A 14,150-nucleotide genomic window follows, 5' to 3' on the forward strand; every position below is an offset into this window, starting at 1 on the left:
GTAGAAAAATAGGAACCACCTTTGGTGGGAAGGTAACAGCGTTCCGTGTACCTTTGGTGTTTAGTCATGCCGGCCACATGACCACGGAGACGTCTTAGGACAGCGCTGGCTATTCGGCTTTGAAACGGAGATGAGCTCTGCCCCCTAGAGTTGGGAACGACTAGCACATATGTGCAAGCGGAACCTTTTCCTTATCTATAAACAAAGCCATGTAGTCCAGTCATTTCAGTCTGATATTAGTAAAAGTCCATTAAGGGTTATCAGAGATAACAGCATATATGTTTTAAAAAGAACTTTCAGTATGTTCAATATTAAACTATTTTGCTTCATTCTGTATGTCAAATTTAAGTGTTCTCCTCCTTTAATTATAATCTCTAGCTCCCTCTAGTGTCCAATTTTTACTTTAAAAAAATTAAAAGCATTTTTCCACTGGAAGGATTATTTATTATTTAATTTCAAAACTTATTTCAAATTTGTCCCAACCTTTGTTTGTAATTTTCTAAATCAAAAGTTTTAATGGTTCTTTTATTGCTTATTTCCCCATTTGTAAAAAAAAAAATATCTTAAACTTTTAGTTAAAACTTCTTTCACAAAGGACTGAAGGAAATTCAGTGCTATGTTGATCCAAAGACCCCTAATAACTGAAAAAGCAATTAACAAGCAATTTCTAAAAGGGATCAGAAAAGGAGGTATGTGAACTTAGTGTCTTTTCAAGGATGCCAAACATGGGTTGAGCCCGATGATTATGTTCTTTTCTCCCAGATCTCTAAACAGAGACCACTAACTTGGAGGAAAAGCTGCCGGAAGAATTTTAGGAAATCTCAAGTCTCATATTGTCTGGAAAGGAATTATTTCTAATGATCCTCAGAGTTTAGCATGAAGAAAGTCTTGGAAATGCAGAGCCCTGATAACGATTTTACTTCTTGATCAGTTTAGGATGGGACAAATTATTGGAAAACAATTTTGGTGGTGAAGCACATTATCGTGACCATTACAGTTTTAGAACTCTGTATTGTACAGTGTTGGCAAAACTTCAGCACCAAGTGCTGAAACAAGAGTGCACATATGTACGCATTGATGTGCCGGAAACCAGAGGAGCAGCCGCCTGGCGGAAGATGATCTTCCGGTTTCCGGCACACACAAACCAGCTGTCTGGTGTGCATGAGCCAGCTCTGCCTGGCATTTTGGGGGTCCTCGCTCCTCCCTGCCTGCCCTCCTGCCTGCCCCCTGGTCCCTGTCAAGGTGGCAGGACAGAGAGAAAGTTGGGCAGGGAATGCCACCTCCCTCTGCTGGAAAGCTGGAGCCGCTTCCCAGCCTCAGAGGGAAGGGGCATTGGCGTTCCCAGGGCTCTCTTTGGGGGGGCCAGCAGGCGGGAGAGCTTCACCCCAACTCTGGCCTGGATGAAGCGCTTCTCCCAGCCCACCACCAAGAACAAGCCAGTGCAGCCCCCCCCCGCCACTTCTGCCAAGGAAGCGCCAACCGAGCTTACTCCAGTACTGGATAGACGTTCCTCCTGCGCAGACTCAACTCCTTATTCCTCCCCGACTGCAACTCCTCTTCCTCCTCCTGGCTGCTCCAGCATCCCGACCAGAAGCAGCAGTGCAAGAACCGCCGCTGCCCCCTCGCAGTTGCAGGAGCAGTGGTGAGGCTGGCCGGCTGGCCAGCAAACACTTCCCCGTGCCCCCGAGCCATGGATGCGCATTAGTGCCGTGGCCTGGAGAACTGGGGCCATGCAAGAAGGCCACTCTGGTGGAGAGGGAGAGAAGCCCTGGCCCACCCATCCTGGCTGGAAACTCTGCTCCCCTTGCTCTTCTGGGTTCTGGTGTGCCGGCCAACTGGTCTTCACGCATGTGGGAGCACCGAAACTAGAAGAGCAGGCACCCAGTGTGCATGCGTGCATCGGGAAGATGATCTTCATGCATGCCAGAAACCAGAAGATCATCTTCCTGGTGTCCGCATGTGCAACAGGTGACTGTCCTTCCAGTTTCTGATGCTCCCGTGCATATGAAGACCAGCTGGCTGGCGCACTGGAACCCGGAAGAGCAATGGGCGACGGCTCGCGTGCCTGGAGAGATGGCTCCGCGTTCCACTTCCAGCACATGTGCCCATCACAGGTATAATATATTCATTATCTAAGTGAAATTATTCTCTTCTCTGCATTGTCAGGACCAAACTCGCTTTTGTATTGCATTATTTGTCTTTAGGACAATTTATAGTATATTTTTCTCTTCTTCTTTTTTAGGTGCAGTTACAATGTATATAAAATATTCAATTGTAAAGAAACAAAATGATGTGACACATTTTATTTCCCCTTGTTTCAACTTATTGACATTGTACGTTGGAATTTTGGGTTGTATTGGATTGGGCATTGTTGCAAGTTTTCAGGTAAGAAAGATACCTTTCTATTTTATTTATTAAATTTATATCCCATTTCTCCTTCAATGGCTTACAAATGATGAAGAATATTATATGAGCATTAAATACATTCATTTTGACCAGCCTTTTAAAATAACTTTGTACGTTATCAAGAGAGAATCAAAACAATATACAACTAGTCCTTGACTTACAGCAGTACATTTAGTGACCATTCAAAATTAAGTCAGTGAAAAAAGTAACTTATGACCATTTTTCACACTTATGACCATTGCAACATCCCCATGGGTGGTTATGTGATCACAATTTAGATGCTTGACAATTGATTCATATTTATAATGGTTGCAATGTCCTGGGATCGTCTGATCACCTTTTGCGATCTTCTGACTAGCAAAATTAATGGAGACGCTTGATTCACTTAAGAACCCTGTTACTAACTGAACAACTGAGTGATTCACATAACAATCGTGTATAGGTGGTACCTTGCTCAATAGTAGTAACTGTGAGAGGGATCTTGGAGTCCTAGTGGGCAACCATTTAAATATGAGCCAGCAGTGTGCAGCAGCTGCCAAAAAAGCCAACACAGTTCTAGGCTGCATCAACAGAGGGATAGAATCAAGATCACGTGAAATGTTAATACCACTTTATAATGCCTTGGTAAGGCCACACTTGGAATACTGCATTCAGTTTTGGTCGCCATGATGTAAAAAAGATGTGGAGACTCTAGAAAGAGTGCAGAGAAGAGCAATAAAGATGATTAGGGGACTGGAGACTAAAACATATGAAGAACGGTTGCAGGAACTGGGTATGTTTAGCTTAAGAGAAAGAAGGACTAGGGGAGACATGATAGCAGTGTTCCAATATCTCAGGGGTTGCCACAAAGAAGAGGGAGTCAAACTATTCTCCAAGGCACCTGAGGGTAGAACAAGAAGCAATGGGTGGAAACTAATCAAGGAGAGAAGCAACTTAGAACTGAGAAGACATTTCCTGACAATTAGAACAATTAATCAGTGGAACAGCTTGCCTCCAGAAGTTGTGAATGCCCCAGAAGAAGATGCTGGATAGCCATTTGTCTGAAACGGTATAAGGTTTCCTGCCTAGGCAGGGGGTGGGACTAGAAGACCTCCAAGGTCCCTTCCAACTCTGCTATTATATTGTATTGTATAAACTATCATACAGATAGTCAACCCTAATTGATACCCATTGCTAAGTGCAGCAGTTGTCAGGCGAAGTACTACATGACTGCAGTGCGTACCAATAATTCCCGATTGTGGTTATTATATACAAGATCTGCACTGTCATTAGAGAAAGGCCTCACACTTCTCCTGCTTTGTGTGAACTGCCAGTTCCATCTCACTGCTGTTGTGACCTAGGTTTCCCCACAAAAAGCACGAGGCAGAGTCCTGGTCCCGATAAAACCCCGTTTATTAAACAAATGTGAATTCCTCTCATTCACGTTCAGCAAGGCCTGGCAAACAGTCTTTCAAAAGGAATATTTATGACTACAGACCTTATCTATCTTGGAAAGCTGCCATGTAAATATTTTCCAAATGCGGTGCTGTGCAAGGAAAGACTGGGCACAGAGTCTCTGAGATTCACGGACAGATCTTCACACTCCTGAAACTAATCTAACGACTGACCGAACAAATTGTTTCCTGCAAAAGCCCACTCTTCTTTCGCTGCTCTTTTATTTCCTATGGGAGGGGCCAATCACCTTCCACCTGTGTCTTTACTCTCAAGCCTACCCTGATTTCTGAGTTGTTCTTTTCTTCTGGCAACTCTGCGCATGTGCACACTGGGAACAGGCTCTAGCTGTTCCTCTGCTTCACTGCTGTCTAGCTCCATAGGCACCTGATCACTGCTAGACGGCCTCATAAACAAACTTTAATATGAAAATAAAATGAAAATAGAAATAAAACAAATCTAATTGTTACATTTTGGCAAGAACAAGTGTTGTCCACCTTCTTCGGCAGACGAACAAAGATCAAAAGGAAAGAAGTCTCTGGAATGTGTGATGTATTATAAACATGTTAAGCATGCGCAGTAAATCATTGCTGATAAAGACCTATGACCTGCGCAGTAACTCTTTCAGCTCGGCTAGCAAACAATTTAACGCAGTGACATGCTCCTTCAATTCCCCTGTCCCTCCCATTCTATCTCCACCCATTTCTGCCCTTTCGGCTGCCCTATACTTTGTCACCACTGTCTACTCCTACCGTCGCCAGCTGACCAACATCATTGTCCACTGCTGCTGAGGAGTCATTTCATTTCATTTTCATTTTATTAGATTTATAAGCCGCTCCCTCTCCTCGAAGGGACTCGGGGCGGCATACAATCAAAGATATATATTACATGTTGCATGGAGGAGGTATAAAAACTCATATCAACAATATTACATTTCATAAAATAATACAATAATAATAGGATTAAAATAACCTTAAAAACTACCCTAAAATTTAAAAATTGCCAGGAGGATTAGAGAATAGAGTTGTAGTTAAGCCAGGCCAGCTAGTTGGAACAGGTGGGTCTTGAGTTTCTTGCGGAAGGAGCGGAGATCAGTGGTAGTCCTAATGTCGGGGGGGGGAGGTCATTCCAGAGGGCTGGGCCCATCACAGAGAAGGCCCTACTCCTGGGCGCCGCCCGCTGGCACTGCTTAGTCGACGGCACCCGGAGGAGTCCCTCTCTGTGAGAGCGAATTGGTCGCAGGGATGTATGGGGTAGGATGCGATCCCGCAGGTAACTAGGTCCTGTGCCATGGAGCGCTTTAAAGATGGTGATCAACACCTTGAAACGCACCTGGTAGACCACAGGGAGCCAGTGCAGCTCACGCAGGAGAGTTGTTACATGGGAGTATCTAGTACTCCCCATAATTGCCCGCGCGGCCGCATTCTGGACCAGCTGTAGTCTTCGGGTGCATCTCAAGGGGAGCCCCATGTAGAGAGCGTTGCAGTAGTCCAGACGGGACATCACCAGCGCATGAGTGACTGTGCAAAGGGCGTCCCAGTCCAATAGGGGGCGCAATTGACGCACCAGGCAAACCTGGTGGAACGCCCCCCTCGCCACGGCTGCAACATGGTCATCCATCGACAGCCGGGCATCTAGGAGGACGCCCAAATTGCGTGTCCGCTCCACGGGGGCCAGTTGCTCGCCCCCAATGGCCAGCAATGGAATCCACTGGTTGAACCGGAGTGCCTAGCCAAGGCAGCAGATGGCCTTTATAAGGCCTCCACGGTGGTTCTAAAGGGCCAGAAGCTGCCTTGGCCAGGCATGCCTCACAGCAGGAAGAGGAAGATACGGCAGGTCAGCAAGAGATGGCAGGAGTGGTGGGAAGCAAAGCAGCCAAAAGGGCAGAGATGTGGGGGAGACAGGTGGGTAGGTGGAAGTTGAAGCTCACCATGCGGTTGCAAATAGGTTGCCAAGTCCCTGAATTTTGATCCCATGACGGCAAGGCTCTGCAACTGCCGTAACTTTGAAGACTGGTTGTAAGTACCATGGCTTATGATCTGTACTTGTATTTACAACCGTCACTTCACCCTCACAATCACCACATGTTTGCCATTGGAATGCTTGACAACTGGTTCATATTTATGACTGATAGGGTCCTCTGGTCATTGTGATTTGTGATCTTTTTTTTTTGCTGATTTCCAACATAAAATGCCCATTAGGGAATCTGGATTTGCCTAATGACCTCGGTATTCACTTAACTACTGCATGATTCACTTAACAACCTCTATAAAAATTGTCATAAAATAGGGTCCATCTCAATTTATCATCACAACAGCTTATAGAAATATTGGCTGGAATTGTTGCCATAAGTCAAGGACTACCGTATAGGTGCTTTATAATGGCAAAAAGACCTTTCTAATACTGCTAGTTTGACTACGCTTATTTTCTCCCTGATGATAGCCTTTTAGGTACATTGATCGCAACTCTAATCATATACAATGCTTTTCAATTGTCTTTTCAGGAGTTAGCAGTTCCTGCTGTCCATGATGGGGGAGCTCTTTTGGCTTTTGTCTCTGGTGCTGTCTACATTTTTCTTCAGACAATTATCTCTTACAAATCACGTCCACAATGGAGCACCCCGTGTGTATGCCACACAAGATTATTTCTCTCCATAATGACTTGGGTAGCCGTCATTCCCAGTATCCTTTTTATAGGATATTAATATGTCAAAAGTTCTTAACAATACAAGCCCCACAATTTTATGTCAGCTTACTGGTTCTATATTCAGTTTTACAGCATTTCCTGAAAGGGACAAAATTGTACAGTTCATAACATGCAAGTCTGACATATAGGCGGCTATGCTTATAAAGCAGTGAGACATTGGGAGAGACGCACTAGACATACTGGTAAGATGTATAGCATGTACCAGCTATGTTGAAACTATTTTCAAGATACACAGGAAGTCCTTGAGATATGTCATGGAGCCTCCCTGTCAGGCATGCCTCCTTTAGCATCTAAGAAAGAAAAACCTCAACTCCATTTGAATAGAGATAAAGTACTTTTACTAGATATGAATTGAAAGCAGCGAAAAGGAAAGCAAGATCCGAGCCAAAAAGGTGCGAACAAGTACATATCAAATGATTACCCAGCCCCCTCCCTCCAATTACCCCAGCCCAGTGTCCAATCTGCAACTCCCTAAGGTGTCATGTGGGATGCATCTTCAAAAGGCCTCATCAGGTTGGTATGCGAGACGGTTGGCCTTGACCAAGTCCAAACATCAGCCATCAGCATGCGCAGAAGATGGTGAGAACAAAACCATACAATCCCCTTTCCAAATACCATCCCCCCCCCCCGTTTCTATGGCAGCCGATAGCAAGCAAGAGAAGCAGAGGCTGACACTCCCCATTATAGTCGCATGTTGCAATGGTATTAAATGAACTGTTTCACCTAATGATCCATACATCCCCAGTGCAATTGTTAAATGTGTGGGGGATTAAGTGGAGCACTGGGTACCTCAGGGATGGGGGAGGCCTTTGGAGGTGTTCTGACTGAGGCTTCCTAAGAGCCTGAAGCAAACTCCTTACCCCGACAAAAACCCCTTTTAATAATTTACTGTGAATTCTGCTCTTTCACATCCAGCAAAGTCTTTCAAGGGAGGATTTACAGTCAAGGGAAGATTTACAGTTATCTGACTTGGAGAGCTGACAGGCCAATATCTGCAAAATTTGGCAAGGAGTCTCAGAGAGTCGTGAACTCATTGTCTCCTGCAAACTCCACTCCCCTTTCGCTCCTCTTTTATTTTCTCTGGGAGGGGCCATTCATCGTCCACCTGTGGCCTTACTCCCAAGTCAATCCCTGTTCTTTAACTGCTCCCTTTGTCTGGCAACTCTGCACATGCGCACACTGGGAACAGGTTCCAGCTGTTCGTTGCCTCACTGATGTTTGATTGAAGGCAGCTGATAACTGACATACGGCTCTGGCCCACTCTCTCCCTCCGACACAGAGCACTCGTCAGTGCCTTCCCCAGACTCCAGGACTGGCCCATGTTCCTCCCCAACCTCCTCACTGCCCGAATCTGCTGTCAGCTGCACTGGCCATTGGTGGGCCACAACAGGAGGCCTAGTGCAGGCCGAAGCTTTCCTGCCTGGGCCTCCAAGGCTCTCCCACCCCAGAGGCACCTGGTGCTCTGCTTCCTGTCTCTGGGAGCTTCCCAGGCCTCAGCCTGCTCCCAAGTCAGCCATTCAACCAGGCAAGGGAGCTTAAAGCTGGCACACAGAGGACACTTACAGTCTATAAGCCAAGGCCTGCCTCCCATCCAGCTACCCAATGGACCTGCTTCTCATCCAGTTCCAGGGCCCAGCAGTACCAACTTCTCATTTTTTGCAGAGGTCCCTGGCCAACGCAATGCGATGGGATGCTCAACTTAAGATTTCTTGCAGTCTTGTCAATCCTTGTGCTATTCTCCTAGCAAGTAGTTATCATAAGGGTGTAGGGGCCTGGTTTCTTTTCCAGAAGGCTCCACAAACTGGGGAGTCTATAAATAAAACAAAAACAGCCTCCTATAGGGAGAAGTTCTCCTTGCTAGGAGAATAGCACAAGGTTGCCGTGAGGTTGGAGCCTGAACTTTGCATTGGCCAGGATTTTCTGCAAAAACCAAAAAGATAAAGGTGGACTTTATCTTAAAAGTTAAAATACTCATTTTCGATACTGAAATTAGGAATGTATACCCAAACCAAGTGATAACAGAATCTAAGAAAACTTTACATTCATTGCTTCTTCATATTGAGTGGGCTTGCCAACATGCCCATGCACACTGGTTGTTGTGTATAGTCACAAATCAGAAGTGTATAATTCTACTAGCCCATAACCTGGCATTGCCCTGGTATTTATTTATAGGGGGAAAATGTCCGGACCACACGTAATTTCTAATGTTAGATTTTCCCCTTTACCAGAGGGAGCCTCCTTGTGGAGTACTGTGAAGCCGTTACCATGACAACTCTACTGCACTGTTCAGTGGAATCCATTTTACGGCAGTACAGTAGAAGCCACTTTAAGGCACAACAGACTGTATCTTAACAGAGCACACACACACTGAGGGGTATTAGGGGTGTCTTACTCCCACAGTATTTGTTTTCAGTATTTGGTCATCTGTGTACCAAATTTGGTTGAAATTGCTCGAGACGTTCCAGAATTATGCTGGAATGCACGCACGTACACACACACACACATACATACATATATAATTATTATCTGACATCAGCTCTGCCTTCATGTACATGTGCCATTATTACTATTTCTATTTCCCTATTTGATTAATGATTTTTTCCTTTCAGTATTTCAATTGTTATGTACTGTATGTTGGTAAAAGGAAAGTGCAATTTTATATGTTTTGTTTTTTAAAAAAATCATTTGTTTCCTCTTAACTCCTTTTTCTCAGTGATTGCATGCGCTTCATTAATATCCATTACAAAAATAGATTGGAATCCAGGTGAAAAGGTAAACATATACTAGGTAAAAAATTAATATTTCTACCCATTCAGTGCAGTTTAACTTTATGTAATAGTTTTTGGTTTTTTTTACTAAAATACTTAAGGAAACAGATAACCAGAGCTACTGTTTTTGCATGTTGCTAATACTATATACTAGGTTGTGACATATGTTTTAAATGTTAAGGTTTGCCTAGATAGATATGTGTAAGCTTTTAAACTCAGAGCTTTCTGATTCTTAACTCAGTGATCTTTAACTTTCTCTAAATATAGGTCACCTGAGATATATTTGGTCAGAGTCTTAGATTTGCTAGTAAATTATGCCTATCATGGATTTTGTGATGAGAAAATTAAGAGTTGTCACTAGAGACTGAAAGATACAGAAAAGTTTGGAACACTAAAATCATTTTAGGGAGCAAGGCCTCCTTTAGGAACATGGAAAATAAGAAATCAGTAGGGGTATTAAATTATGAATCTATGCTTAGCTTCAATAAATGTGTAAATTAAAAATACATTTGTAGATGAATAAAACTATCGAGTCTTAATTCTTCAGCTTTTTTTCTTGGCTAAAAATTTGTTGTGCTCCATTCTCCTCATCTTCCAATTTGCTTTTCAAAAAATCACATTAAATCTAGATATTTCATCTATATTAAGATATAGATGGGGCATTATCCTTTTTTGTACACATTTTTCTTTAACAGAATAACAGACTAACAGAGTTGTTAGGGACCTTGGAGGTCTTCTAGTCCAACCCCCTACTTAGGCAGGAAACCCTACACCGCTTCAGACAAATTGTTATCCAACATCTTCTTAAAAATTTCCAGTGTTGGAGCATTTACAGCTTCTGGAGGCAAGTTGATAAACACATTTTAAAAATTGTAGGGTTTTTAAAATTATAAAACCAAGACCTACATTATTAAATTCTGAAAAGTGCATTCTGGTTCACATATAGATTTGAGAACTGTGAAATTATTATTTTTTTGTAAAAGTTCAAACAAAACAAATGTCTCCTGTGTAAAGACTTGCACTTGGAGAATTGAGGTTTGTGTAAATTCTCCTTTCAGAATAATCCATGGCTATTTGCCTCTCACCCAAAGGCCAGGAATGGAAGGTTGTCAGTCTAATATTCAGAACAAAAGGACACTTTGCCCGAACTACCTGCAAATCTGAGCTCTGACCAGGTATGCCTCATGCAACCTATATTGATAGAAAGAATCTCTCTCTTTTTAAAAGAATTACCGTATTTTTCTGAGTATAAGACACACCTTTTTTCCTCAAAAAAGAGGCTGAAAATCTGGGTGCGTCTTATACATCAAATACAGCATTTTTGCCTCCTGAAGCCCCACCCCTTCACCAAAATGGCCATGCATACCTTTATGGAGGCTTTCAGAGAGCTCCTGGGGGCTGGGGAGGGCAGAAATGAGCAAAAAATGGGCTGTTTTTTGCCCCCCAGCCCCCAGCATCACCTTATAAACCTCCATAAAGCTATGCATGCCAATTTTTTTGACAAAAAACAGGCCCATTTTCACAGGTTCCCTCCAAGGATATTCATGCCTTTTATTTGAAAAAAAACGGGCCCGTTTTTGCCAAAAACAGGCCGTTTTGGGGGGGTATGCACTGGAAAAACTTTTTCCCCTTTTCGAAAGCTCTTTAAAACTGATTGATGAGAATTACATTGATCAAGTGCTGTGCCAGCAGAAACAAAGTTAGATGCTGCAGCTTGTCAGCAATTTCCTTCTCCAGCATATGGATAAATACACCTGGAAACATCTACCTTCCTACCTACTCTCTCTCTCTCTCTCCCTACCTACCTACTGTATTTCTCTCTCCTCTCCTTTCCTCCCTCCCTCCCTATCTACTGTATTTCTGTCTCTTTCTCCCTCTCTATCCCTCTATGTTACCTACCTACTTTTTTTAAAATTTGCCTCTTCAGAACCTTGCTGTGTCTTATACTCCGGTGCGTCTTATACTCTGAAAAATACGGTATTGCTTTTTTGCTCTGAAGATATATCCATGCACACACACACACACACACACACACACATGCATCCTCAAAATAATATAATCTGGTCTGGCAGATGATTTGGGATTATTTTTCCTAAAAATTTCTCTCAGATTGGTGAAAAGTGAAATATTCTTTTACAGCTGTATAATATCTCAGCAACTAATAGTGGTGTTGTTAATATTAATGTTTTACTTCATTTTTAGTAGTATTTGTGGTTGTCCTATTTATCTGTTAGTTGCCCAAAGTCATACATATCTTGTATGGGTGCTTGTAGAAGCTTAGTAATGAAAAATGATCGAGATATAGTGTGTTTTATATTTTAATACCCGTGTTTCCCAGAAAATAAGTCCAAGTCTTATTTTCTTTTGGGTCCCAAAATATGCCCTAGGCCTTATTTTGGGGGATGTCTTATTTTTTCCCCATGTACGGGAGGCCCAATTCTGCTTCCTTGCGTCGGGGCAGGAAGCTGTGCAGTGTGGTAGTGGCACTGCCACAAGGCAGCTAGTGAAGCCGCCCCATGTGCCCTGCACTGGGTTACCTCAGGGCTCCCGCAAGCAGGGCTCCCGCATCCATGCTTCCAACACCTGCCTCACCTTGCAGCTGTGACACCAACACACCACTTGGCCTCTTGCTCCATTGCAGCCACAAACAGGAGAAGTGGGCCGGTGGCCACATGAGCTCCTGCTGCACATGGCTGCTAGTGCTGCTGCCATGAGGCAGGTGTCAGGGTGTGGATGGCCTAGCTGCGGGGGCCCTGAGGTAAGTCGGTGTAGGGCATGTGGGGCAGCTCCAGTCCCCCACTTTGCCTCATGGCCACGGCACGCGAGCAACCAGACAAAATATATGGGCGGCCAGCTGCGATGGCTCTTAAGTGGGGCTTATTTTTGGGGTAGGGCTTATATTAGGCACATGTAAAAACATGCTATGTCTTATTTTTTTATAGGTCTTATTTTCAGGGGAAAGGGTGTTAGGTTTTCATCAATGATAAGCCAGAGATGGGTTGCTGCTAGATCGGCCAAACCAGTAATAGCGGCGACAGGAGGCTCTGCCCACCTGCCTGGATGCTTCTGCGCAGCAGCGCACCCAAACTGGTAGTAGAGAAATTGGCAACCCACCTCTGTGATAAGCCACATAGGAAAGGTATACCTGCTATGTGTACTGAAATTCAGCAAATCAAAAAGGTTGTCTTCATTTGATTACAACAGTGCTTGATGTAACAGGGGCTTCTGTCAGAGAATTAGAGAAAGAGGCAGGCTTCGAAGTTTTCTCCTCTTCCCAAATCTCTTTAAGATTGGGGATCAATCTTCCAGAACAACATGGAGAATGCAGGAAGAGGGCAATGACTGACAATTGCATCCTTTTTCCCACTGATGAGGCTTCTGCTGAATCAAAGAACCTCCTGCCTGTGAAGGGACACTAACTGGATGCAATTCTAAACCAATAAGTACTTTTCTATCACACTGTTCATCTGGTATATAGTTATTCGCTATCTCTATACTTGACTCACCTTTTGCTTGCCATTGCAAACAATGTAATGGCTCTATTTAATGGGTTTTTATGTATATATTCCTTCCCTTAGGATTATGTGTACCATTTTGTAAGTGCAATCTGCGAATGGACAGTAGCCTTCGGCTTTGTGTTCTTCTTCTTAACGTATATCAGAGACTTTCAGGTAAGCAGGAACAACTATCAGGAGGGCAAAATTCCTTGAAGTAATTTGTGTAGTAAGGGATTTGCAACAACAACAAAAAATATCCCTCACGGCCCACAGGTTGCAGACCTCTGGTGTAGCCTCTTTATAGAAAGACCAATAGTTACAGATTGCATCTCTGAGTACTTGTCTGAGCTGAAGTCCAGTGACTGGTGTACTAGCCACTCATGTTGCAAAGTACATGTGGACTTACTAGAACATGAGTTTATTAGATATTTTGAAAGTTGGGAGAATGGGTAAAGCCCTACTGTTTCAGAAATTTTCCAAGTTCACTTGGGTAGGAATTATTGTAGAAGAGAAAGAAGGGGGAAACAAATAGTGATCGATTCACCTAATTCATTTAGCTTAATTTGGTTCAAGCGATAAAGCAGCAATGGAAACCTTTTAGTCACCAAGTGCCCAAACTGTGCGTGCACGCATGTGAATGCGTGCGCATGAGCAGCAGAGATCCAAAAATCAGCTGGCCAGCAGGAGGCAGGAATCCCAACAGCGGCCACACAGCAAGAGGTAAGATCAATTTCTTTCGTGAGCTTCTGTTTTGTTGTTTGCAGGGAAATAGAAGTTCACAAAAGAAACACCACGGAGATCTGACCTGGGGCGACGGCATGCATGCCAAAAGAGTGGGCTCTGCATGCCACCTCTGGCACTCATGCCATAGGTTCACCATCATGGCAATAAAGCCTGAAAAATGAAATGAAGCTAAAGCTAACCAAACTAACAAGCTGTGTGTATGCAGCTGTTAGATCTTGAAGTGACCTTCTTAAGTCATTTTTCATGCCACATTTTTTAGAAGAAATATTTCTGAAAAGTTAACAGACATATTTAGATCTCATCGATAGAGTTAGCACAGAAATGTAATTTTATGTTATTATATTCTATTTTACATATTTATGTATTAAATTATTATATTTTTTCCTATAACTATTGTATTTTACCTTACTCTTATTTTAAATTATTTGTGTAGGATTTTATTGGTAATACATGTTAGAACCTTGTACTTTGATATGGTCTATAGCTGTGATGGCGAACCTATGGCATATGTGCCACAGGTGGCACTTGGAGCCATTTGTCAGGGCACGCGAGGGTTGCCCAGGAGCTTCCCTGAAGCCTCCAGAGTATGAAAAACTGG

The 14,150-nt window shown here is 43.4% G+C and overlaps 1 protein-coding gene across 3 annotated transcripts in view; it reads left to right on the plus strand.

The window, feature by feature from the left end:
- DRAM1 (DNA damage regulated autophagy modulator 1) overlaps positions 1–14,150 on the plus strand; it is a 28,221-nt gene that overhangs the window by 12,602 nt on the left and 1,469 nt on the right. The window contains exons 3-7 of one of the 3 annotated variants that reach the window (XR_014175746.1): positions 2,243–2,385; positions 6,341–6,518; positions 9,257–9,315; positions 10,370–10,486; positions 12,890–12,982. Coding sequence is in view for 1 of the 3 variants with exons in the window: in XM_081957891.1 (XP_081814017.1) it covers positions 2,243–2,385; positions 6,341–6,518; positions 9,257–9,315; positions 12,890–12,982 (473 nt within the window). In the remaining 2 variants the exon portion in view is untranslated. Of the gene's footprint in view, positions 1–2,242; positions 2,386–6,340; positions 6,519–9,256; positions 9,331–10,369; positions 10,487–12,889; positions 12,983–14,150 lie in introns of all 3 variants that reach the window. The other 2 variants (XR_014175747.1, XM_081957891.1) reach the window with 2 other exon arrangements.

Source organism: Natrix helvetica, assembly GCF_964273705.1.
Source record: "Natrix helvetica genome assembly, chromosome: 6".
NCBI classification, from domain to species: Eukaryota; Metazoa; Chordata; class Lepidosauria; order Squamata; family Natricidae; genus Natrix; species Natrix helvetica.